Source organism: Pongo pygmaeus, chromosome 19 (genome assembly GCF_028885625.2).
Source record: "Pongo pygmaeus isolate AG05252 chromosome 19, NHGRI_mPonPyg2-v2.0_pri, whole genome shotgun sequence".
In the NCBI taxonomy this organism is placed as follows: Eukaryota; Metazoa; Chordata; class Mammalia; order Primates; family Hominidae; genus Pongo; species Pongo pygmaeus.
This window is the reverse complement of record NC_072392.2, coordinates 78041611-78068133: the sequence shown is the minus strand read 5'-3', so window position 1 is coordinate 78068133 and position 26523 is coordinate 78041611. Positions and strand designations below refer to the sequence as shown.

The window sequence follows — 26523 nt, the reverse complement described above, 5'->3', positions numbered from 1 at the left end:
CGGTGGTCTCAGAAGTCACAGGTAGTGAGATGTCCACACACTTCCTAAGAAGACAGAGCCTGCTGCCTTTCACACCCCAATTACATCAGCCTAGAATCACCTTCTGCCTCCACACAAGAAAAAAAATTTTGCACCCAGTCCTCAAGTTAGGGTTCTAGGCCTTGAAATTCCTGTTGGGCCAATTCCAAACCAATCTCCCCTTATCAGCATCTGTGGTGTAGACCCCAGAAAATTTCTATTTGTGTTCACTAAGGTGGGCCTGGCCAGGCCCTACCAAGACCTCTCAGCACTATTCGGCAAGGTTGACCCTCTCACCTGTGAGACTGTCTTCCCTTGTCTTCTGAGATCCAAGGAACAGCCTCCCCTGCCAGGCAAGCTCCCAATCTCCCTTCAGCCCTCAGCTAGCATGCCACTACCCAGCCCCGATTCCCCCTGCATGTTCTCATTATAGTCTGTGTCTCACATCATTGTTCCTACTTAATTGTCTAATTTCTCCCATAGGCTGCAAGCTCCACGAGGATAGGAGGAGGGTGTTGATTACTGAGCAGCCTATTCTCTGAGCCCACCTGTCTCATATTAGCAAGTAGTTGTTGAATAAACGAATATGAGAACACCCATTACCATTTTATTGAATGTCAGCAAGGTGCTTTACCTACATTTTTTTCTAATCTTTGTAACAAGCTAAGAATTCTTTTGTTCCCTGTTTTATAACTCCAAAAACTGAGGCTCCGAGAGACTTGGTGACTTACCCAAGATTATCCAGCAAGTAAGTGTCCCCTGTCCCCTGCCTGCAGCAGGGCCGGACTCTGCCCCTTGCCTTGTCCTGGCTCACCTAACCTCCAGTTAATTGTGTGAACCAGAAGAGGACCAGGGCAAGACCTGGCTTATAGGACACAAGAGGCTCCCCTGATGGCTCCTGGGAAGCCAAAACCTCTGTTAAAATACACATCCCAGTAAGAGAGGAAGAGACCCTTATGCTGTACGCCATCCTTTATTTTTTGTTTTTATTTATCATGGCTAGTGGAGATGGCAAGAGTACTCCAAATTTCTTGTAGTTTTACAATGACCAGCACCTCCACATAATTTTCTGGTTTTAACCCCACCAAACCAGCAATGCTATTCTATTGTATAGGGGTCAGTTGGGGTCCAGGGAGGTGAATGAGTTTGGGCCAAGTCAATTAGGTATTAAATAGTAACCCTTATCCTGATGGCAAGTCTGATAAGGGAGTTTTGCCTCCCCCTTATCTTACATACCCCAAACCTGCTCATAGTCCCAGTGTGGGAACAGATGCACTGAAGATTTACTGAAAGTAATGAGCACCTGGCTCTTTGCAGCCTTCACCTATTTGGTTCTAATCGAATGTATAAAAGTTATCCCTTACATATGCTGGGGACGTTGGAAGGCTTTCATACCTACGCTGTCCTAGGTGAGTAAGAAGGGCAGGATATCGGCCCCATTTTATAGATGAGGAAACTGACACTCAGAGAGCTGAAGTGCCTCGCAGTCTCAGCACTAGTTAGTAACTGAGCCACAACTGGAAACTCTTCAACTCCCACAACCTCCGGTGTTGGAGATCAGCATGAGGTGGGCCCACCAGAATCCAAGCATCGGGCAGCGGTGTACTACGGAGGCAGTGCACCCCACCGCTGCCGTAAGGGGCCGACCCTCATACGCAATCATCAGGCATCATGCTTCTGACACTGTCAAAGCCAAGCGGATGGAATTGCCATTCTTGGCGTCCGCCGGCTTTGCCACATCAAGGCTGTCCTTTAAGTTCATCTTGGGATGGGCCCGCAGCGGAAAGAGACGCTGGACAGCGGTTGACAATCCCCTCTTGACAAACGGATGTGAATTTAGCCTACAGAAAAAACAGGTTTCAACACCTGTTGGATGTCTGGTTGCTGTAAATGGTGCTAAGCCTAGCCCCGGGGACCACAGAGACTGGCTGTGACCCCACGTATCCCAACCCTGCGGTGGCTTCTGCCCGCTACTCTCGTGAGTCCAACCCCGGAGACACCGCTGGGAACCTTCAGCCGACAGGAAGAGGAAGTGCGCAAGCGCACCGTGAACGGCTCGCGCAACACTTTGTTACTTAGGAAGCAGCCAATCAGCGATCCGGACGCTGACCAATAGGAAGCACGGTCCGGCCCGCCCGGCTAATTTGAACGCGAGGCGCAGGCTGGAGGTTGGCGCGGGTAGGGGAGGGTGTGGGGCGCGCTCTCCTGGGGTGGGTACTCCTGTCTGTGGTGTGGCTGTGGGACCCGCAAGCAAGCAGCGACGCCAGCGGCGGAGAACCGACGAAAGGTAAGCCCTGGCCCACGGCGGAGCCGACCGCGCGAACGCCTGCTCTCAGGTCTCGGACGCGCAGACCCAGCTGCTCCGGGCTGGGGCCTGTGCCAGGCCTCTTTTGTGCTGCACGTCAAGGTGCGGCGCGGAGAACGAGCTTTGCTGCCGCCCCGGCAGGCTCTGCATGGACCCCTTTAAACTGGGAGGGAAGCGGAGCGCTTCCTTACACACTCGTACGGGTGGTCAGGACCCCTCCGCTCATCTATGCTGGACCTAGACTGGGCCTGCACATCTGCCACCGGGGCCTGGCCCTCTGTACGTCGGCCCCGTGAAAGGTCCTCCTGCTCGCGAGTGAGGAAGAATTGGGCTCTTCTGCACACTAGAACTAAAGGCCTGGGACTCCCTGCATGTCAGTGTGGAGTAGGTAAGCCCCTCTCCACCCACCTACTGAACCGATTGCAGAGCTGCACGTGCCGGTGGCTGTAGCACGCAGTAAATTTTTTTTTTTTTTTTTTTTTTTTTTTGGAGATGGATTCTCTCTCTCTGTCTTCCAGGCTGGTGTGCAATGGCGCGATCTTGGCTCACTGCAACCTCAGCCTCCCGGGTTCAAGCGATTCTCCTACCTCAGCCTTCCGAGTAGCTGGGATTAAAGGCGCCCACCACCACACTCAGCTAATTTTTGTATTTTTAGTAGAGACAGGGTTGGCCGGGCTGGTCTCGAACTTCTGACCTCAGGCGATCCGCCGCCTCGGCCTCCCAAAGTGCTGGGATTACAGATGTGAACCACCGCGCCTGACCAAATGTTTGATTGAATGAAGGAACAAGTGAAAGAACATTTATATGACAGAAGACCAGGCCTTTGTTACTGCTCCTAGGATGCATCTCCCCATAGCTTTGACCTTTTAGGGAACTGAAGTGACATGGAAAGGATTAAGCCTGGTCTGTGCCACAGAACTTAAGGAATTTTACTGAAGACACTGGTTCCTCCATCGTCATGGGAAAATGCCGTATGTCATATAATTCTAACAGTAATACTAATATCTATTGAGCACTTACCAGGTTTGAATGAACTCATTTAATCTTCACAAATATATGGGGTAGATACTAATATTATTTACAATTTACAGGTTGGAAAACTGAGGCTCAGAGAAGTTAAGCCTAGTTTAAAGGAGAACATCTCACTGTTATATTGCTTTCTCCAATCTTCTCCCTATTCTATTTCTTCCCCAGTCACTGCATCCCATGCTTCAACAAGTACAAAGGTATCCAGTCATTCTCTGCCTATTTTATTGTTGAATTTCCCTACCCCTAGAGAGTTATTTTAAGATGTTGGTCTTTATATTATCTAACCAAATTCCATTTATACCTTTTTTAAAAAGTATACATGTATACTGTTGCAAAAAAATAAAATAGAAGTTAAAAAAGTATACATGTAGCATATTTTATAAATTTATAAATTGTTTTTCTACCTGGCGACAAAACAAATCTAAACAATTATCAGCCGGCGTGGTGGCTCACGCCTGTAATCCCAGCACTTTGGGAGGCCGAGGCGGGCGGGTCACGAGGTCAGGAGATCAAGACCATCCTCCTGGCTAACACGGTGAAACCCCATCTCTACTAAAGATACAAAAAATTAGCCTGGCGTAGTGGCGGGCACCTGTTGTCCCAGCTACTCGGGAGGCTGAGGCAGGAGAATGGCGTGAACCCGGGAGGCGGAGCTTGCAGTCCAGCCTGGGCGACAGAACAAGACTCCGTCTCAAAAAAAAAAAAAACAAAAAAAACAATTATCAGAGTATTGTATAAAACATAATCTCTTTACATAAGCAATTAAGTTATAAATACCACGTTTACAATTTTTTTTTTTTTTTGGAAGTAGAGACAAATTCTCCCTATGTTGCCCAGGCTGGTCTTGAACTCCTGACCTCAAGCTATTCTCCTACCTCAGCTTCCCAAAGTCCTGGGATTACAGGCATGAGACACTGTGCCCAGCCCATGTTTGGATTTTGTTTTTTGTTTTTTGTTTTTTTTCTGAGACAGAATTTCACTCTTGTTGCCCAGGCTAGAGTGCAATGGTACCACCTCAGCTCACTGCAACCTCCGTCTCCCGGATTCAAGTGATTCTCCTGCCTCAGCCTCTGGAGTAGCTGGCATTACAGGCACCCGCCACCACGCCCGGCTAATTTTTTGTATTTTTAGTAGAGATGGGGTTTCACCATGTTGGCCAGGCTGATCTTAAACTCCTGACGTCAGGTGATCCACCCGCCTCGGTCTCCCAAAGTGCTGAGATTACAGGCATGAGCTACCATGCCCGGCCTGAAATTTTTTAAAAATACACTTAAGTCAGTCAAATAGGAACTCATAATTGTAATTAAAAGATAATTAACATGGAGCAATTATAAAAATACTACTTATAAAACTTGTGGGATGCAGTTAAAGTGATACTTAGAGGGCAATTTATAGTCTTAAATGCTTATATTAGAACATTTTGTTTAAGAAGCTGAAAGTTAATGAGGCAAATATCAAACTTAAATAAGACAGAACAGCAGAGAACATATGTAGAATAGAAAAGAAGATAAGACTGGGCATGGTGGCTCACACCTGTAATCCCAGCATTTTGGGAAACCAAGGCGGGTGGACAGCTTGAGCCCAGGAGTTCAAGACCAGCCTGGGCAATATGGTGAAACCCCATCTCTATAAAAAAATTTAAAATTAGGGGGATGTGGTGGCGTGTGCCTGTGATCCCAGCTACTCAGGAGGCTGAGGTGGGAGGATCTTTTGAGCCTTAGGAGGTCAAGGCTGCAGTGACCCGTGATTGCACCACTGCACTCCACCCTAGACATCAGAGTGACACTGTCTCAATAAATAAATAAATAAATAAGCTAAAAGCAGAATCAATGAAATAGAGTTTTATCATATAATAGAGAGGATTATTTTAGTCAAATGCTGTATCTTAGAAAAGAATAATAATTAAAAAAACCTCTGGCAATACTGATGGAGAAATAAATAAAACACACAAAAAAGATCTTAGGAGCAAAAATAGGGACATACTTCAGTTACAGAGATTAAAAGAAAGAGAAATGGCAATGGAACGTTCTTTTTGACAATGGCTTTGAAAAATTTTCTTTTTTTTTTTGAGACAGAGTCTCGCTCTGTTGCCCAGGCTGGAGTGCAGTGGCACAGTCTCGGCTCACTGCAAGCTCCACCTCCTTCCTGGGTTCACGCCATTCTCCTGCCTCAGCCTCCCAAGTAGCTGGGACTACAGGCGCCCGCCATCATGCCCGGCTAATTTTTGTATTTTTAGTAGAGACAGGGCTTCACCTTGTTAGCCAGGATGGTCTCGATCTCCTGACCTCGTGATCCACCCGCCTCGGCCTCCCAAAGTCCTGGGATTACAGGCATGAGCCACCACGCCCGGCCTTGCCTTTGGAAAATTTTCTGGGAAAAAACAACTTGCCAAAACTGACTAAAGAAGTTATGGAAATTTTGACTAGATCTAGCACTATTCCATTGAGGAATTCAATTTTCCACAGAGGAAATTGAGTTAGTTTAAAATGTATCTTCACAGGCATGAAAAACCTATACCAAATTCCACCAGAAACTTACAGGCAATTGAAAAAGATGATTCTACTTTATACAAACTCTCCCTATAAAAAAGAGAAAATATGTTGAGTCTATTTTATGATATCAAAAATGACACAACGAAAATTACAAGTCAGGCCAGGCGTGGTGGCTGACGCTTGTAATCCCAGCACCAGCACTTTGGGAGGCCAAGGCAGGTAGATGACCTGAGGTCAGCAGTGTGAGACCAGCCTGACCGACATGGTGAAACCCCATCTCTACTAAAAATACAAAAAATAGCCAGGCGAGGTGGCAGGCACCTGTAATCCCAGCTACTTGGGAGACTGAGGCAGGAGAATCGCTTGGACCAGGGAGGCGGAGGTTGCAGTGAGCTGAGACCGTGCCATTGCACTCCAGGCTGCTGGGCAGCAAGAGCAAAACTCCATCTCAAAAAAGAAAAAAAAAAGTACAAGTCAATCTGTTTCGTTAATGTAGTTGCAAAAATCTTAATAAAATATTAGCAATCAGAAACCAGTTATGTATTTAAAAACTAGATTATGACCAAGTTGAATTTATCCCAAGAATGCAAGAATGGTTTAACATTGGAAAATCTATTAATACAATTTACACATTTAGAGATTTAAAGAGCAAACATATCTCATTAGGCACAGAAATACAATTCAATAGGAGCAGGTGTGGTGGCTCACTCCTATAATCCCAGCACTTTGGGAGGCTGAGGTGGGAGGATTGCTTGAGGCTAGGAGTTGGAGATCTGCCTGGGCAGCATAGTGAGACACCATTTCTACAAAAAATTTAAAAATTAGCCAGGGATGGTGGCACACCTGTGGTCCCAGCTACTGGGGAGGTAGGTGATGTGATGAAGTGGGAAGATGGCTTGAGCCCAGGAGTTCAAGGCTGCTGTGAGCAGTGATCCCACCACTGCATTCCAGCCTGGGCAACAACATGAGACCTGGTCTAAAAAAATAAAAAAGGAAAAGAAAAAGAAAATAGAATTCAATAAAGTTCAATATCCATTCATAGCTTTTAAATATATATAGGTAAACTAGAAATGGAGACAAATTTCCTTAAACCAACAAAGTGTGAAATAGTAGAAGCATTCTTTATAAAATCAGGAAAGGGACGAGGATACTCACTATTACTGCTTTTATTCAGTATTGTGCTGGAGGTCCTAACCAGAAATGTAAGATAAGAAAAATAAATAAAAATAAAAGAAGATTAGGAAGAAACTAACAACACTATCATCAATTACAGCCTTATGATTGTCTATTTAAAAAAACAAAAGGCCAGGCGCGGTGGCTCACGCCTGTAATCCCAGCACTTTGGGAGGCCGAGGCGGGCGGATCACAAGGTCAGGAGATCGAGACCATCCTGGCTAACACGGCGAAACCCCGCCTCTACTAAAAAATACAAAAAATTAGCCGGGTGTGGTGGCGGGCGCCTGTAGTCCCAGCTGCTCGGGAGGCTGAGGCAGGAGAATGGCGTGAACCCGGGAGGCGGAGCTTGCAGTGAGCCAAGCTTGCGCCACTGCACTCCATCCTGGTCGACAGAGCAAGACTCCGCCTTCAAAAAAAAAAACAAAAGAACACAATTTCTTCCTCTGCATGACCACATGTAGGAAGAACCAGTGGACCGGGGGTGCTGTTCTTTTGTGGGTACCAAGGTGAGGGGGAGATGGGAGCTACCCAAGCCCAGTTGCAGGGCAGAACAGCCTAAGGATGGGGTAGTGCCCCTGGTGACAGAAGAAGGTCACGTTCTAGCCTTGCTACTTCACATTTGGGAGACAAGTTCCTGTGCCTCATGTTCCTTTTGTACGGTAGGGATATAACAATTGTTGTGAAAGTTAAACACTATTTGTAAAGCACTTAGCATAGTGTCTAATTCATAGTAAGCACTGAGTAAATGTTAGCTGTAATAATAATTATTTTTAGATTTTTGGATTCAGACTCTGCTCTTCTCTGGCCTTTATTTATTCATAGGACAAATTCAGCATCTGCTGCATGCTGGGCCGGGTGCCCAGGCACCTGGGGTACACAGACTATGTCAGAAGAAGGTCCTGCTCTTGGAGTTTAAGGACAAAAAAACAAGTGTATTAGGGTTGTGAAGGAAAGATGAAGGGGGCTACGGCATCACCTGTAAAAATAGGACATCCAGGGGCTGGGCTTCTTCCCCTACCCCCTCACCCCTACTACCTTCTTCAGCTTCCAGTGTCTGCAGGGAGATTCCCTCAAGTCCTCTGAAATTCTTCTCCAGGGACTTCTGAGGAGCTTGGGCTCACTGGGCCTGTCTCTACTAGGGTGGGCAGAGCAGGCCATCCCCAAAATAACAGAATCTTGCCTTCCCAGCCCCAGCCTGGCAGAGCAGTAGCCTCTGGGTTTTAATGAGCTGCCCTGGGTTAGAAACAGGACGTGACTGTGGCTGGCTGAGAATCCTGAAGATCTTATTAAAGAATCATCTCCCTTGTACTTTGGGCTGAAATGCTCTTTCCAACCAAGGATCAAAGCAAACTTGACACACGTTCTCTCATTAATCTCCCCATCCCCTGGGGTGGGAGCAGATCCGTAGCTGTTTTCTCTGGTTCTCAAAGAGGGAAGCTGATGCGACATTGACCTGGTGTGGCTTGTGGAAAGACATCCCCCTTGGTCAGATGCTGAACAGGGACCAGGACCCAGGCATCCTAGCGGCGGCTATGCCAAGTGTCATCCACACTTTGTGCCCCATGCCCCCAGCACCATCTCAGCAAGAAGGAAAACATCTCATTAGGCAAACAGACTCAGCCACACTGGCCCTCAGGAGGTGGGAGGAGAGAACTGTAAAGGTTATGAGCACTCCTTTGCCAGTGCCCTTTTTAATTTCCTGCTTAGAATGTTAGGCTGCTCTGTGGCTCCTCCTCAGCTAAAGCCCTCCCCATGGGGAGCAGGGACTGCCGGGAAATGTGGACCCAGGCACCCTCTGCCTTCCCTTCCCCAGGTGTCAAAGTGGAGTTTCCTGGGGGTAGGTCTGCAAGAGTAGGAGACGGGAACCCTCTCTGTTGAAAATTAGGTACAGCCGGGTACAGTGGCTCACGCCTGTAATCCCAGCACTTTGGGAGGCCAAGGCAGGCAGATCACCTGAGGTCAGGAGTTCGAGACCAGCCTGGCCAACATGGTGAGACCTCATCTCTACTAAAAATACAAAAATTACCTGGCCATAATGGTGGGTGCCTGTAATCCCAGCTACTGGAGTGGCTGAGGCAGAAGAATTGCTTGAACCCGGGAGGCAGAGGTTGCAGTGAGCCAAGATCGTGCCACTGCACTCCAGTCTGGGTGACGGAGCGAGACTCTGTCTCAAAAAAAAAAAAAGAAAAAGAAAATTAGGTACAGTCCATATATTTGAAAGTGTAGAATACAGAATGCTAATTCCATAAAAGGAATTATAATTATTATACAAACATAAGGGACTATTACAATGATGTGATCATTGTAGCATAATATATAATGTCACTGTAAGGCAGTATAGCCCGATGTGTAGTCAGACTGCCTGGATTGGAATGGGGCTCCATCACTCACTAGCATTGAGACCTTGGGCAAATTGCTTAAACCTCTCTGTCTCAATGTCTTCATTGAAAAATGAGTATAATAATAGTATCCATCTTGTGAGATCGCAATGCGAATAAAAGGAGATGATATGCGTAAGGCACTTTGAACAGTTCCTGACACAGTGAGCACTTAGCTAATATGTTTACTATGGCAATCTGATTGCTGGGACAGGAATAGTATTACATACATGTAAAAGGATTATGGTTGGTTGATATCTTTTTCTTGTTTTATATGGGGATGAAGTTAAGAAGTTTAGGGATGAGGGGACAAGAGTTTCAAATCAGCTCAGTTCTGTCTCATTCCCCAAGGAAAACCTTAGCTGTTTGCTAGAGTGTCACTTTTCTTTGCTGAATGACCTTGGTATTTGTGACCCACCAGTGGAAGCTAGTCTTTACCTGGAAGGCATCCATCTATTCATAACACCCAGGAACAGCCCCTGTTCCTCACCCGTGTAAATATATCCCTAGAGTTGGGCTGAACTTTTCCAGGCTGCATTCCAAAATTCCATCCCTACCCTTGGTACGTACGATGCATTCCAAGAATTCCATCCCTACCCTTGGTATGGTGTTTCGAAAGAGAAATGAAAAACCAGGGAGAGAGGTCTGGAGAAGATATGAGTGAATGAGTAAATATATGTTTGGAATTATTACCAGGTCAACATTAGGAAATCTGTTGAGTCACCCTCTACATTAATAGATTAAAGGAGAAATATGTGTGATCACTTCAGCAAGTGCCAAAAAGCATTTGATAAAATTCAACACCCATTCCTACCTTCCTAATGGGCAGTGGAGGTGGGGAACTAAACATAGAAGAGCTAAAAATAGAAAGTAACTGTCATTATTTGCAAACGATATCATCATTTAATTGAAAGACTTAAGATAATCAATGACAATCTACTAGAACCAATAAGGGAGTTCAGCAATGTGGCCAGATACAAGATCTGCATTCAGAAATCAGTAGCGTTCCTATCTTCTGGAAAAAAGGAGTTTGAAAATGTAATTTTAAAAGGAGTGGGTGGGCGCAGAGCTCACGCTTGTAATCCCAGCACTTTGGGAGGCCAAGGTGGGTGGATCGCTTGAGGTCAGGAATTGGAGACCCCACCTCCACTAAAAATACAAAAATTAGCTGGGCGTGGTGACGTGCACCTGTAATCCCAGCTGCTTAGGAGGCTGAGACAAGACAACCTGGGAGGCGGAGGTTGCAGTGAGCCGAGATCGTGCCACTGCACTCCAGCCTGGGCGATAGCGAGACTCAGTCTCAAAAAAAAAAATAAAAATAGAATAAGGAGCCTATTCATAATATAGCAAATATTATGTAATAACTAGTAATAAACCTATCAAGAAATATATAATACCCATGTGAGGAAAATTATAAAATTTTATTAAAGACGGTAAAGGTGTGAATAAATGGAAAGATATCAGTTCCTAGGCGGGAACACTTGATATTGTAAAGATGCCAATTTTCCTCATATTAATCTATAAATTCAAAATAATCCAAATTAAAATCTTAGCAGGATTTTTCATAGAAGTTCATAAGCTGATTCTAAAATCATATGTAAGACAAGATGCCTAAAAATAGCCAAGAAAAAGAGCAATGAGGTGATACATGATAAAAACCACAGTAATTACAACAGTGAAGTAATGGAAAACGAATGGACATAACGAAACAGAAGAGAAAGTCCAGAAACAAATTCATGTTTCTTTTTTTTTTTTTGAGATGGAGTCTCTGTCACCCAGGCTGGAGTACAATGGTGTGATCTCAGCTCACTGCAACCTCCACCTCCCAAGTTCAAGCGGTTCTCCTACCTCAGCCTCCCGAGTAGCTGGGATTACAGGCGCCTGCCACGGTGCCCGACTAATTTTTGTATTTTTAGTACAGACGGGGTTTCACCACGTTGGCCAGGCTGGTCTCAAACTCCTGACCTCAGGTGATCTGCCCACCTCGGCCTCCCAAAGTGCTAGGATTACAGGCACGAGCCACCACACCTGGCACAAATTCATGTTCCTTTTTTTTTTTTTTTTTTTTTTGAGATGGAGTTCCACTCTTGTTGCCCAGGCTGGAGTGCAGTGGTACAATCTCAGCTCACCGCAACCTCTATCTCCCAGGTTCAAGCAATTCTCCTGCCTCAGCCTCCCAAGTAGCTGGGACTACAGGCATGTGCCACCACACTCGGCTAATTTTGTATTTTCAGTAGAGATGGGGTTTCTTCATGTTGGTCAAGCTGGTCTCGAACTGCCAACCTCAGGTGATCCGCCCACCTTGGTCTCCCAAAGTGCTGGGATTACAGGTGTGAGCCACCACACCCAGCCACAAATTCATGTTTCTGTGAGACTTTAGTTATGTTAAATTTGGCATTTCAAATTGGTGGAGGAAGAATGTACTATTAAATAAATGACCTTGAGGATAATTGCTTACCAATTAGAAAGAAAAGATATTTAGAAACCTCCTTACACAGTTCACATACACAAAAAATTCCATCTCCATGACAACCTAAATGTAAGAAAGAAAAAGTATTAGACAGAAATATAAGAAGAGGGTTTATCACCTTGGAGAAGAAATGTCTTCTTAAGTATGACATAAAAGCTATAAAAGAAAAGATTGACATGTCTGACCGTTCACTATGGCCAGGGTAGGATTTTTTCCAGGAATGCATGGTTGGTTTGATACCAGGAATAATATCTAATAAATTACCATAGCAACAAAATAAGGGAGAAAAAAGCACATAAATATATTGGGAGGGCCGGGTGCGGCGGCTCACACCTGTAATCCTAGCACTTTGGGAGGCCAAGGTGGGCAGATCACCTGAGGTCAGGAGTTCAAGACCAGCCTGGCCAACATGGCGAAACCCTGTCTCTACTAAAACTACAAAAATTAGCTGGGCATGGTGGTTTGCGCCTGTAATCCCAGCTACTGGGGAGGCTGAGGCAGGAGAATTGCTTGAACCTGGGAGGCAGAGGTTGCAGTGAGCTGAGATCGCACCATTGCACTCCAGCCTGGGCAACAAGAGTGAAACTCCATCTCAAAAAAAAATATATATATGTGTGTGTGTGTGTGTGGGTGTGGGTGTGTGTGTGTATGGAGATGCTGAAAGAGCATTGATAAAAGTCTAGACTTTCCTAATAATAACCCCAAGTAAAACAAGAATAGAAGAAATTGCTAATGTGATAAAGACTACTTGTATGAAACTAGTGTCTAAATAGGGAAGCACTAAAGCCATTTCCTTTAGAATCAGAAACAAAACAAGAATGCACATTATCATCATTATTATTCAACATTGTTTTAGAAATTCTAGAGACTGTAGTAGACAAGAAATGAAATATTGGGCATGAATATGGAGAAGAAAAGGTAAAAATTTTTTCCTCTTCTGATACATAATTGTATACTTAGAAAACCCAATAAGTTCTAATAAAAATAAATGAAATTAATAAGAGAGTTTGGGGGTGGTAGATATCGTGTGAATATATAAAATTAGTTGTGTTCCTCCATACTAGTAATTATCAGCTGGAAATGTAAATGGGGAAAAGTGTTCTGGCCACAGGAGCAATTAAGTACATAAAATACCTGAGAAATATATTAAAAGGACAATTACAGAACTAACTGAAGAGATAGAAAACTATAAAATCTTATTGAAGGACATAAAAAATATCTGAACAAAAAGAAAGGCAGTAGCCACCATCTTGCCTGAAAGAGTTTAATACACTTGGCTGCTAAAGGCTTATGTAAAGTAAAAAAATAAAATAAAAGGCTCAGTATAATAAATATGTAAATGTAATACAATTCAAACTGTAGCCCCAATAGGGTTTTTGAGGGAGGAGAGGGCTCCAGGTTGGAGGTAGAATTGATAAAATTTTCTTAAAATCAAGTAGCATAATAAATGCCTGAAAATAGCCAAGAAAGCTATAGAAAAGAAAGAGTAATGAAGAGGTTCTTGCCTTACTAGCTGGAAAGCATACTGTAAAGTAATATCGTGGAAACAGTGTGGCACTGGCCCAAGAATAGACAGAGATACATGAGGGTTATGAAAGGTAAGAAAAAAAAAAAAGAATAGACAAATGGATGCGTGGAACATACTAGAAAGCCCAGTAAGAGGCCTCCAACAATATAGTCATTTGAGGCCTGGCGCGGTGGCTCATGCCTGTAATCCCAACACTTTGGGAGGCCGAGGCGGGCGAATCATGAGGTCAGGAGTTTGAGACCAGCCTGACCAACATGGTGAAACCCCATCACTACTAAAAATACAAAAAAAATTAGCCGGGCATGGTGGCACGCGCCTGTAATCCCAGCTACTCAGGAGGCTGAGGCAGGGGAATCGCTTGAACCTGGGAGGGGGAGGTTGCAATGAGCCGAGATCATGCCATTGCACTCTAGCCTGGGCAACAGAGCAAGACTCCGTCTCAAAAAAAAAAAAAAAATATATATATATATATATATGTGTGTATATATATATGTGTATATATATATGTGTATATATATGTATATATATGTGTATATATGTATATATGTGTATATATATGTATATATATGTGTATATATATGTGTATATATATATACGTATATATATATATAGTCATTTGAGTATGACAATGATGGTATTTCAAGTGAGAAAGAGATATAATTGGTTTCGGCACAAATATTTTTACTCTCTTGAGGCATAAAACAGAGACCAGTCATTGGGAGTGGGTGGAGGGGACCTTGGAGTGCTGAGGGGGCACCTGGTCAGGCCTGGGGTGGGATTGGTCCTCAGCTCCACCATGTCTCGCCCAGGTGTCACCACAGTGATGGCAGTGGAGGACAGCACGCTGCAAGTGGTGGTACGGGTGCGGCCCCCCACCCCTCGGGAGCTGGACAGTCAGCGGCGGCCAGTGGTTCAGGTGGTGGACGAGCGGGTGCTGGTGTTTAACCCTGAGGAGCCCGATGGAGGGTTCCCTGGCCTGAAATGGGGTGGCACCCATGATGGCCCCAAGAAGAAGGGCAAAGACCTGACGTTTGTCTTTGACCGGGTCTTTGGTGAGGCGTCCACACAACAGGACGTGTTCCAGCACACCACGCACAGTGTCCTAGACAGCTTCCTCCAGGGCTACAACTGCTCAGGTGAGAACCTCAGCCCTGCCTGGCAGTGGCCTGACCTCCCTGCCTCCTCCTAAGGGAAGGGTTTCATGTGTCTTCTGGCATGTGCCCGCCTCCCCCAAGCAGGGCACGATTTACTAAGGAGTTTTGTACAATGTCCCATCATGCTCTGTGGGACCCTCATTCATTCATTCAGTCTATGGGGGAGGCACTCTACTGGGCCCAGGGCTGCAACAGCACATCAGACAGGACAGTTCCTGGCCACTTGGTGCTCACAGTCTAGAGGGGAGAAGACACCACTCACAGATCACACCCACAGTGTGTGGGGATAAACCAGGGTAAGTGGTAAGAGGGAGATAACTGTGGGCCTTCAACACCAAAAGCTGCCTCGCCTACAAAAGGAAGGCATAGCCCGCACCCATAGTGGAGATCCAGTCATCCCAAATCCACTGGCCTATTGGGGAGCAGAACAAACACACAGAGAACTCCAGCCCTGCAGCGGGAACATGGAGGGTGCGATTAGTGGGAGCAGTGGACCAGGGAACACGGGAGGCAAAGGAAAGGGGCTTGAGGGAGGAGGGAAGGGCCAAGCTGGGTGGCAAGGCACTGGGGTCCTCCTCCTTACTCTGTCCTCTGCAGTGTTTGCCTACGGGGCCACCGGAGCTGGGAAGACACACACCATGCTGGGAAGGGAGGGGGACCCCGGCATCATGTACCTAACCACCGTGGAACTGTACAGGCGCCTGGAGGCCCGCCAGCAGGAGAAGTGCTTCGAGGTGCTCATCAGCTACCAGGAGGTCGGCTGCCCCTGCCCTGGGCCTCGTTCTCACAACCACCTGGGAGGAAGTGAGCCCATGGAGTGGAGTGAGCTGGTGTGGGACAGGGTGGCAGGAAATGGAGAGCTGGCGCCCCTCAAGGAGATAGATACTGCTCAGTGAGATGCTGCACTAGAGACACCTGCCCATTCACCCTGCTGTGGTCATGTAACACAGTCCTGGAAAGCGCCACTTCTGTGGGTGTCTCAGATATATCCCGGCCTCAGCTCCCCTGTCCAGCCGCTAGGGAGAGGTTTCCTGATGGGCCGCTCTCCCTCAGGCCTCTTCCTTTCTTCCTTTCTCAGGTGTATAATGAGCAGATCCATGACCTCCTGGAGCCCAAGGGGCCCCTTGCCATCCGCGAGGACCCCGACAAGGGGGTGGTGGTGCAAGGACTTTCTTTCCACCAGGTGTGGGATTGGGCTCGGGTAGGATGGTCGGCCCCATGGGTCTTCGGGGTTCCCTCACAAAACCGTTTGGGGATGCCCTGGGTCCTGTGATGGTGGTAGCAGTGGTGGTGGTAGCAAGGGGGTGATGTAGGTTCAGAAGAGCAGCCCTTCCTGTTAGCGGAAAAGTCCTGATCGGGGAACCCACAGCCCCGTTCCTGGGCCTCTCCTCTGTAGCCAGCCTCAGCCGAGCAGCTGCTGGAGATGCTGACCAGGGGGAATCGTAACCGCACGCAGCACCCCACTGATGCCAACGCGACTTCCTCCCGCTCCCATGCCATCTTCCAGGTGAGGTCATGGGTCAGAGCCTGAAACCAGGGCTCACGATGCCCATCTCCCCCTCACGCCTGCCATCTGCCTTCAGATCTTCGTGAAGCAGCAGGACCGGGTTCCAGGACTGACCCAGGCTGTCCAGGTGGCCAAGATGAGCCTGATTGACCTGGCTGGCTCAGAGCGGGCATCCAGCACCCATGCGAAGGGGGAGCGGCTGCGGGAGGGGGCCAACATCAACCGCTCTCTGCTGGCGCTCATCAACGTCCTCAATGCCTTGGCCGATGCAAAGGTAAAGCAGCACAGGCCAGCATTCTCCCCAGGTGCTCAACTGAGCACCTGAACCCAGGGCCAAAGGCCACAGGGCCCCATCCTGGGTCAGTGCCATCAGTCGCCTCACCCCACACCTGCTCACTGCCCCCCAGGGCCGCAAGACCCATGTGCCCTACCGGGACAGCAAACTGACCCGCCTGCTCAAAGACTCCCTCGGGGGCAACTGCCGCACAGTGATGATCGCTGCCATCAGCCCCTCCAGCCTGACCTACGAGGACACGTACAACACCCTCAAATATGCCGACCGGGCCAAGGAGATCAGGCTCTCGGTGCGTGCCAGCCAGGGCCGGCTTGGGTGTGGGGCAGCTCCAGCCGGGGAGAAGGAAGGGGCGGCACCCAGGCAGCTCCCACAGATCCCTGGACCAAGCATCCCCAAGGCAGAGGAAAGAAGTTCCTCTGGCCTGGGCATGGTGGCTCATGCCTGTAATCCCAGCACTTTGGGAGACCAAGGTAGGCAGATCACCAGAGGTCAGGAGTTCGAGACCAGCTGAAACCCCATCTCTACTAAAAATACAAATATTTGCTGGGCATGGTGGTGGGCGCCTGTAATCCCAGCTACTCCGGAGGCTGAGGCAGAAGAATCGCTTGAACCCAGGAGGTGAAGGTTGCAGTGAGCTGAGATAATGCCACTGCGCTCCCGCCTGGGCGACAGAGCTAGACTCTGTCTCAAAAAAAAAAAAAAAGAAGTTCCTCTGTCTTCAGAGAGTCTTTGTGATAGAAGCCACATAGTCCCCATCCCTGGGTGGGAAGCCACCAGCTGAGAGGGGCAAGATGGTCTCCAAAACCAAGGGAGATGGCAGGAGGGTGGCCTGTCATTGGCCAGTGATCTAGTTCAGACTTGTTTTTAGCAGCAGGAGCATATTTTCTGCAAAACATAAACACCAATCTATGCTTTCTGCCACATCTGCTTGACCCCCAGGGAGTCTTCCTCCCTCCCCCCAGGGAGCCCTGGCTCTCCTGGGACCACTGCAAGAACACCCTAACCCTGGCAAGAAGGTCTTAATCATGGAGTCAGGGATCTTCTGCCCCTCGCTGTGGTCTCAGGCATGATACTGACCTTCTCTGCTGTGTCTCCCCACTTGCAAGGGTGGGTTATGGGGACATGGGTGAGACCTAGTGCAGTGCCTGGCCATCGCGAATGAACAAATAAATCTCTCTCCTGTTCCCCATCTCAGTTGAAGAGCAATGTGACCAGCCTGGACTGTCACATCAGCCAGTATGCTACCATCTGCCAACAGCTCCAGGCTGAGGTGAGGAGCCCGCCTTGGGGGCAGGCTGGAGGGCCGACAGCCAGAGGCAGGAGCTTGAGGGTGTGGCGGGGGCTCTGTCTGCCCCTCCCCTTCTGTGCTTAGCTGGGGCTCTCAGGGGCTGGGCTGCTTCTGTTCCAGGTAGCCGCTCTGAGGAAGAAGCTCCAAATATATGAGGGGGGAGGCCAGCCCCCACCACAAGACCTCCCAGGATCTCCCAAGTCGGGACCACCACCACAACAGTGAGTTCCACTGCCCTGCAACTCAGCCGGGATGGGGAGCCAGGCCCTCTTCTCCAGTTTCTGGAGGACTAGGACTCCTTGCTTCTGCTCCAATCCCTAGGGTTAAGGGTTTGCACCCAGTGCCCGCCCAGCAACTGATTGTCACCTAGAGTGCTGTGTCCAATGAGTAAATAGCACCCCAGCCCGTAAGAGCAGTGCCTACTATTCGAGAGAAGGTGAACTTAGGGGTGTGTGTCATTGTCTCTCAAACCAGAAAATCCCTGACTCCTCCTACCCTCAGCTACTGCCCATTTGTCACCTAAGCGTCTGTCCCTTATGGACTCTATACGACCTGGGTGCCACAGAGATCCCACCCGCTCCCTGCTCTCCTACCTGGCTCACATCCTGCCTCTCAAACTCTCCTTTCCCGCTTAGCCTTCCCAGCTCCCCCTTGCCACCCCACCCTCCCAGCCAGCCCTGCACCCCAGAGCTCCCTGCAGGGCCTAGAGCCCTTCAAGAGGAGAGTCTGGGGACGGAGGCCCAGGTGGAGAGGGCCATGGAAGGGAACTCTTCAGACCAGGAGCAGTCCCCAGAGGACCAGGATGAAGGCCCAGCTGAGGAGGTAGGACTTGGGGGTGTGAGGCCTGGGTATCAGGAGGGCTTGGAGCTGGTGGAATATTGGAAAAAATGCCTCTCCGTGACTCAGAGTCCCTTCAGTCCCGTCTCTACGTGGATGTCTTGCACCTTAGTCATTAGGAGGATTTCAGATTCTGTGCAGGAAGAAGAAATAGTCTATCAGATCCTTGTGTGTTTGGAAGTGACCAGCACCTGGTCATTCTAGGAGCTCTCATTTCCACTCTTGTAGGAGGGAAGGATTTTAGAAGCTGTTTATAAAGATGGGGAGGCCATCCTGGCCCCTCTACCTGTGCCTTCTTCCTCTTTAGGTTCCAACCCAGATGCCAGAGCAGAACCCCACACATGCACTGCCAGAGTCCCCTGGCCTGACCCTGCAGTCCAAGCCAGTCATGGGCCACCTCTCAGCACGGGAACTGGATGGGGACCATTCGAAGCAGTAGGTATCTTCTTGCTGTATTCTGGAATCAAGGTGGGAAGCAACGGGCTCAGCCTCCCTAGGGGTGGGAATTGGTGTTAAGCACATCACAAAAGCTCTGTCTCTTCATCAGCACTGTCCTTTACCTGGTTTCACCTCCTTGTTATTGTCATCACCTACTCGATTAACTTATCACCTCTACGTATTCCTCTACATAGCTGGCTGCCCAGCAGGAGAGGGAAGCAAAATGCCAGAGTCCATCCAGGCAGCCAGCAGGCCCTGAGTCAGGGCACGGCGGCTGGGGCTTGGGCTTTGCTTTCCAGTCTGAGGCCAGGCTGCCCTTCCACAGCAAGGAGGGGACAGCCAAGGGAAGCTGAATGTCAGGCTGGGGAAGGGACAGCCTTCCTGAGCCAGTGTTTTTCGTGTATCTTCATCAACAGATTGATTGCGGCTATTTTTTCTCAGAAGTAAATACAAACCACTAATCAAAGCCAAAGAAAAATGGATTTTGGACCATTCTTTCTATGCTTCATAGAAAGATGCTGCTAATATTTTTCTCCTTGGCCCCTAGTTCCTAAATCCCCTGCCACTTAGCTCTGTTACTGCCATTCCGCTCTTCCCTCTCCAGCACGCTTCATGCTAGGCAGTGTATTTAAAGCTTCTGGACAGAAGGGCCTGTTTAATTTTATTTCTTGTTAGGGAGTGTCTGTTCCCGACTCAGCAAAAATGCTGCAGTCTGAATAATCGGCAGCTCATTATCTGTCTCCTGCTATCAGGTCCTGCCCGGGGCCCTGGAGAGGCAAGGATGCGCTGGTGGGACGTCCCCCTGATCTCCCAGGGAACAACCATGAGCTCCTACCGATGACCCAGGGCCCCTCTGCTAGGGGTCGTCCCCTGTTATGAGGAGAGAGGACACCAGGGTCCTTATTTCTGCCCTGGCTTTGTGGTCTCCAACAAATTGCTTCAACCTTGGCCTTGAGTGGGGATCATAGCCCCCAGTCTCCCTACTTCTTGGGGATGAAGTACTAATAAAATGTGACAAATCTCCATGTTTGGAAATGTCCTAACAGCCAGATCGTTGAAAGTAATTTCCCTTTGATTTTAGAATTTAGAATCTTGGACCACTAGGGCACTGAGTAGATCTTAGATTTTCCAGTTCAGTGGTTTTTCAGATTTTTTTTTTATTGTTTTTAGCTACAAAATACTTTTCTTCAAATGAAATCTTAGCTGAAGTCTAATGCATAGAACAGTCAAAACAGAGTTACTCTGTCTGATGGGTTTTTGAAACCTAATTTGAAAACTCCTGATTTAGACCAGCTCCCCATTTGTCAGATGGGGCACTGAAGCCTTTGTCCAGGCTCACATAGCAAGAGGGATGGGGCCAGAGCCTGGATATTTCCCCCAAACGCACACGCTTCACAATTGTCTAATCTTCCTTGTAATGTGTGGCTCGTGCAGATATAGAATGAGTTTCCTCTGTGTCCATTTTAATTTATATCCTGCCTTTTTTCAAAAAGGCCTTGAGGCTGCTTTATAAAATGAGTTTGTGTTCCCTGAGCACACCCTGACTGAGGGCAGTGGAGGGGGCTTCAGAGATGTCCAGGCCGGTAGAACTACCTGAGGATAAATCATTTTCCATGGATAATTCCCACTGAGATAATTGTGTTTATTCTTTTATCATAGGTGTGCCTTACAGAAAAAAATATGCTTTATTAGAATCTAAATTTACAACATCAATAATCTCATTACCCTCATAATTTCCTTTAAATAGCCCCCCAGTGCCTGTGAAATATGCCTTGATTCACACATACTTTTTCAGGATCCCAATCATTAAATAGAAAGCATAGACGGAATGCGTTTTTGAGGGCCTTCTTAGAACCATGATGAACATACCCTATCTTACATAATCTCCTCTTATCCTAACCAGCAAGATGATATTATTTCCATTTTACAGGAAACAATAGTTAGCTGGACCTACAGTGCTTATTATATGTCAGGTATTCCTTAAACATTTCGTCTGTAAAGTAACTCATTCAGCCTTTCCAATAACCCTATGAGGTGGGTGCCTTTGTTATCCCCATTCTAAGGTTGTGGAGACTGAGGTTAACCAGTGCATCCACGATCACACAGCTGGGAGGTATTGGAGCCAGGATGTGAGCGGGAAACTGGCAGTCTGACCTGAGCTGGGCTCTTAACTGCCCCCTTGCACTGCCCTTAGGGTAGATGAACTCATGATTGCAGCGCTAGTAAGTGGCAGAGCCAAGAGAAGACTCAGACCTTCTGAGTCCAGGGCCACCTAGTGCCCTTTCCCTACTTCTCAGATCACTGTCTTTGTCATGGGGCGTGTTTAGTGGGTGACACCTCCCACCATTACTTGTGGCCATCCTGGCCGGCCTTGGCCTTCAGCAATAGCAGAGCAGGAGCCGTGGCTGAGAGGGTGGTGAGTCTGGCTAGCCTGTCTGGGGCGAGGCAGGAGGGAGCCAGGGGACCAGTTCAGGCTCCTCAACCACAGCTGGAGTGATGAGGACAGGTGCATGGCATAGAGGCTCCTGGTCAGGCTGAGTCTGAGCAGGGCTGGGAATCCCCTTTCTTCTGTTCCAGGTTGGCCCTAAAGGTGCTGTGCCTGGCCCAGCGGCAGTACTCCCTGCTCCAAGCAGCCAACCTTCTGACGCCCGACATGATTACAGAGTTTGAGACCCTACAGCAGCTGGTGCAAGAGGAAAAAATTGAGCCTGGGGCAGAGGCCTCGAGGACTTCTGGCCTGGCCAGGGGGGCACCTCTGGCTCAGGAGCTGTGTTCAGAGTCAAGTGAGTCTCATCCTGCTCTCCCCTGCCTGTCTTCAAGGTGCTGTCTTCAAGGCCCCACTGGGGCCAAAGGGTGTCCAGGGGCCTCAGTTGCTGGGTTTTGCTGCTGTAGGAGGCTGGGCCCCTGGGATCTCAGACTTCTGCACACAGAGAGGCCCCAGGAGACCTGAGGGGTTATGGGCTCCTTCATGTCTCCAGTGTCTGGCTCCCCAAGTTCTACAAATTCTCCTTCCTTCTGTGCAGTCCCCGTGCAGTCTCCTCTCCGCCCAGAGCCTCCAGGATACACTGGCCCTGTGACCCGGACCATGGCAAGGCGACTGAGTGGCCCCCTGCACACACTGGGAATCCCGCCTGGACCTAACTGCACCCCAGCCCAGGGGTCCCGATGGCCCATGGAGAAGAAGAGGAGAAGACCAAGGGCCTTGGAGCCAGACAGTCCCGTGGCCCCAAAGCAGGGCACCAAGCGCCAGCGCCAGTCCTTCCTGCCCTGCCTGAGGAGAGGGTCTCTGCCTGACACCCAACCTTCACAGGGGCCCAGCACCCCCAAAGGAGAAAGGGCCTCCTCCCCCTGCCATTCCCCTCGCTTTTGCCCAGCCACAGTCATCAAAAGCCGGGTGCCCCTGGGCCCTTCTGCCATGCAGAACTGCTCCACCCCGCTGGCCCTGCCCACTGGAGACCTCAATGCCACCTTTGATCTCTCCGAGGAGCCTCCCTCAAAGCCCAGTTTCCATGAATGCATTGGCTGGGACAAAATCCCCCAGGAGCTGAGCAGGCTAGACCAGCCCTTCATCCCCAGGTAGGTCTCCCAGTCTCGCTCCACCCCTCCTGTCTGGAAGTCAGTGGTCAGCAAGGGACTTCTTGGTGCTGCTGAGAAGTATGGAGGACAGCCTGACTCTTAGAGCTGGGACGGTTCCTATCTGTTCCCCTTTGGTTGTGATCCGCTTTGCTCCCCAGGCCCAAGAGAGCAGGATATACATTTGCCAGGGAGGCATCACTTCTCCTGGGGCCCCTGCCTGGTCTGTCCATGCTGCAAAGCCACCCACTCTGCTGGTTTGTAGCATGCTCATGAGTAGCTAATGGGACCCCAACTTGGAAAGAGTCAGCAGGGAACAAGAATGTAGTAGGGGAGCCCAACACTACTGTTCCTCTCTTTACTCGGGCTCTTTGGCCTGGGTTGCATTCTATGTTCCACTGGGAAATACCTCTTTCTGCCACTTCTACTCCAGATTTTGGCCGCCGGCCCAGCATCTGGAACAGGAAAGGGGGTCCTTAGAAAACTCAGTTCAGTATTTTCCAGTGAGAAGATGAAGCTGTCACTCCCCATTTCCACACACATGGCAGGGGAGGGGAACAGCAGCCTGCTCAGGACAGTCCAAGGCCAAGAACCAGTGGCAGACGACCTGCACCTGTCGGGCAGAGGCTGGCAGGCTCTGCCTACCCACGCCCCTGCCCCTTCCACAGCCCGAGAAGCAGCTCTCGGTAACAAGTGCAGAGCCGGGCAGGTGGAAGGGTGAAATTGTTTGAACTCCAGTTCCCCGGGTGCACCAGAAACTGACATCTGGATGTCCTCCCAGAGCAGGCCTGTCACTCAGCTGTCAGCCAGGAAGAGTAAGGCAGGAAGAGGAATCCACCTCTTTGTAGAAGAAACCTCAGAGGTCATCTTGTCCAACCACCCTCCCCCATGCCCGAGCTGGGGGCTGGAGGGAGGAAGTGGCTGGCCCTGCTTCTGGTTCCCTGCTGATCAGCCTCCTTCCCCTTCCTCCCTCCCCAGGGCACCCATGCCCCTGTTCACCATGAAGGGCCCCAAGCCAACATCTTCTCTCCCTGGGACCTCTGCCTGCAAGAAGCGCGTTGTGAGGTGAGGTTTGGGAGGTGTCAGCTGTCTGGGAGAAGGAGCTCGCTCTCACTAGGGCAGTAGACACCTGGGCCGGCTCTGGGCCCCCAGTGTCTCTGTCTCTGCACCCCCGGAGCAAGCAGCTGAGGTCCTGTGAGCAGGGCCCGCATCTAGTTCTCCAATTGAGGTTTCCTTGGCCCTTGCTATCCCAGGATCACCCCAGAGCTGATCCATGAGGAAGGCTCTCAGCATCCATTTATCTATGAAGGAGATGTTGCACACCGTTAATCCAGCAAAGGGACTCTCCATCCTCACTGCTACTTTCCTCTCGTGTCCCCAACCCTACACACTGCCTCTCCCGCCCTTAGATCCAGCTCTGGAAGCTCCTGCTGGTGCCCAGCATCCTTTGCTCTCAAGGCTTAGTGTCAAGTACTTACATGCCCCACTCAGTGCACACCCATAGTCCAGAGACAGGGCCGTAACCTTCCACCTTCCTTCCTTTCTTCCCTCAGTTCCTCAGTCTCCCGTGGCCGCAGCCGCATTGCCCGCCTCCCCAGCAGCACTTTGAAGAGGCCAGCTGGGCCCCTTGTACTCCCAGGTGACTGGCACTAGGGAAAGGGATAGCCTGGGCCATGGAGGCTGATGAAGACAAGCAGCAGGCGGGGACAGGGGGAGCTGAGACCCAGAAGAAAGGAGGGCCTAGGGTATTGCCAAGCATCTCAGGGACACTGCTGATGAGACAGGTGGGAGGTGGGCTGGAGGACGGGGACAGAGCCTCACTCTCCTTCCTTGCTGCACTCCCCGCCACCCAACCAACTGGCCTGCAGAGCTGCCCTTGAGTCCCCTGTGCCCTAGCAACTGGAGGACTGGAAAGGACATCAGGGTGGGGAGAGCGCTCTCAGTGGGGAACGGTGTCACCAAGGTGTCCTGACCACCAGAATGTCCTGACCACCAAGGTGTCCTAACCTATCAGCCCCTCTATGCTGGATACCCCTCTTGGACCTGTAGCCACCTGCACCAGGAGCTGGACCTGCCTTCCTTACCTGGGAGCAATTAGTGCCAACACACCTTTGCTGTATTAATATCCCTCCCCAGACATCCATCCTGCTACTCACCCTCTGTTAATCTCCTGTTACACTCAGCTTCTTGGCATGTACATATTCATTTGTGAGTGTTAATGTACTGCTGTTTTTTGTTTTTCGTGGTTTGTTTTTTTGTTTGTTTGTTTGTTGTTGTTGTTGTTGTTGAGATGGAGTCTTACTCTGTCACCCAGGCTGGAGTGCAGTGGTACGATCTTGGCTCACTGCAACCTCCGCCTCCTGGGTTCAAGTAATTCTCCTGCCTCAGCTTTCCAAGTAGCTGGGATTACAGGCGTCCACCACCACACCCACCTAATTTTCATCTTTTTAATAGAGAGGGGGTTTTTCCATGTTGGCCAGGCTGGTCTTGAACTCCTGGCCTCAGATGATCCGCCTGCCTCAGCTTCCCAAAGTGCTGAGATTACAGGCGTGAGCCACCGCACCTGGCCCGTGTTGTTGTTTTAAAGGTGCTGCCATGTTCCCCCTTCTTTTTTTTTTTTTGAGATGGAGTCTCGCTCTGTCGCCCAGGCTGGAGTGCAGTGGCGCGATCTCGGCTCACTGCAAGCTCCGCCTCCTGGGTTCACGCCATTCTTCTGCCTCAGCCTCCCGAGTAGCTGGGACTACAGGCGCCCACCACCACGCCTGGCTAATTTTTTTGTATTTTTAGTAGAGACGGGGTTTCACTGTGTTAGCCAGGCTGGTCTCGATCTCCTGACCTCGTGATCCACCCGCCTCGGCCTCCCGAAGTGCTGGGATTACAGGCGTGAGCCACCGCGCCCGGCCTCCCCTCTCATTTATGATGCCCTCTATGCAGGCAGATGGCTCTTGGGCTCTTTTCCCCACCTGTCTCTAGCACAGGCCCCACGGTGATGGCCACAGGCAGTGGAGGAGGAATGAGGATGGGTTGGGGAGCAGGGAGTCGCAGCTTGGCTCTTCCTGGTTTCTGAGAGGGACATCTTCATCCCTACTCCCCTCAGTCCCCAACCACAGTCCTGGTGAAGATGTGGATGATAATGGTGCCTTGATTTCCAAATGAAGACAGCTTTATTGCTTCACTCTATTGTACATAGGATACACGTTCAGTGTAAAATAAAGTGTAAAAAAAGGGGAATTCAGCCTTAATGCTGCACCTGGATATAAATGCTAATGATACTTGGGTTTATAGCCTTCTGATCCTTTATTTCTGCATATGTATATAGATATATACATATATTTTTGGTATAACAATAAACCATCTCCATCCTTGGTGTGTGTGTCTCTCTGTACACCTAGATAGGATGGCAACACCTTCCCTTTCTCACCTTCCTACTCTTAAGACCTCAGGAAACTTCTGAGTGTATACAGAAAACAGTTCTCACTCTGCCTCCTCCTAGAGCCTGAGGTCTGAGTCTGGCTCTTCACTCCACAGCCCAATACGCCCTAAAGGGCCTCCTCTTCTCTGTGGGCTTGGGAGTAATTGCACCTGGAGGTCTGTTCCACCCTTCTACAGCCCTGGGGGTGGGTTGCTAGGAGTTCTGCCTTCTTAGTGGCCCCGAGGTCTTAGGTGAGGCTCCAAGCTAAGCCCCGCAGGCCTAAGTCCAGTGCAGTCTGCTCTGCCGACACCCGTCCACCTGGCTCGTGACTTCCATCTCCACTTCCTTGGATTGGGCGACAGTGCCACATAAGTTTCCCTCCGTTCTCCCCATGAAGACATGGTTGGCTGAATGAATTAATAGTGTAAACAAAAGTACAGGAGTCTGTGTTTAACCTGCTTCTGAAAACAAACATGTTAAAGGTATTTAGAGCATTGTGAGTAGCATGTAAATAAATGCTGCTAATTTCAAGTGAGTCCTTGCTGTTCTCGGGGAGAAGCCTCTACCGGGTCAGCCCCTCAGTTCTGAGCCCTTTTTGTTTTTGTTTTGTTTTGTTTTGAGAC

General features: G+C 49.3%; 1 protein-coding gene across 1 annotated transcript; it reads left to right on the top strand.

Annotated features, from left to right (window-relative positions):
• Positions 1-2839: 2839 nt before the first annotated feature.
• KIF18B (kinesin family member 18B) lies at positions 2840-25853 on the top strand. Its single transcript, XM_063657176.1, is given in 16 exon segments — positions 2840-3294; positions 14206-14532; positions 15148-15305; positions 15629-15733; positions 15947-16057; positions 16134-16331; positions 16465-16641; positions 17548-17622; positions 17761-17861; positions 18276-18462; positions 18785-18912; positions 21493-21698; positions 21939-22491; positions 23467-23553; positions 24042-24108; positions 24110-25853. Coding segments are annotated over 16 exon segments (2556 nt in total). The 5' UTR covers positions 2840-3281; the 3' UTR covers positions 24173-25853.
• The last annotated feature ends 670 nt before the right edge of the window (positions 25854-26523 follow it).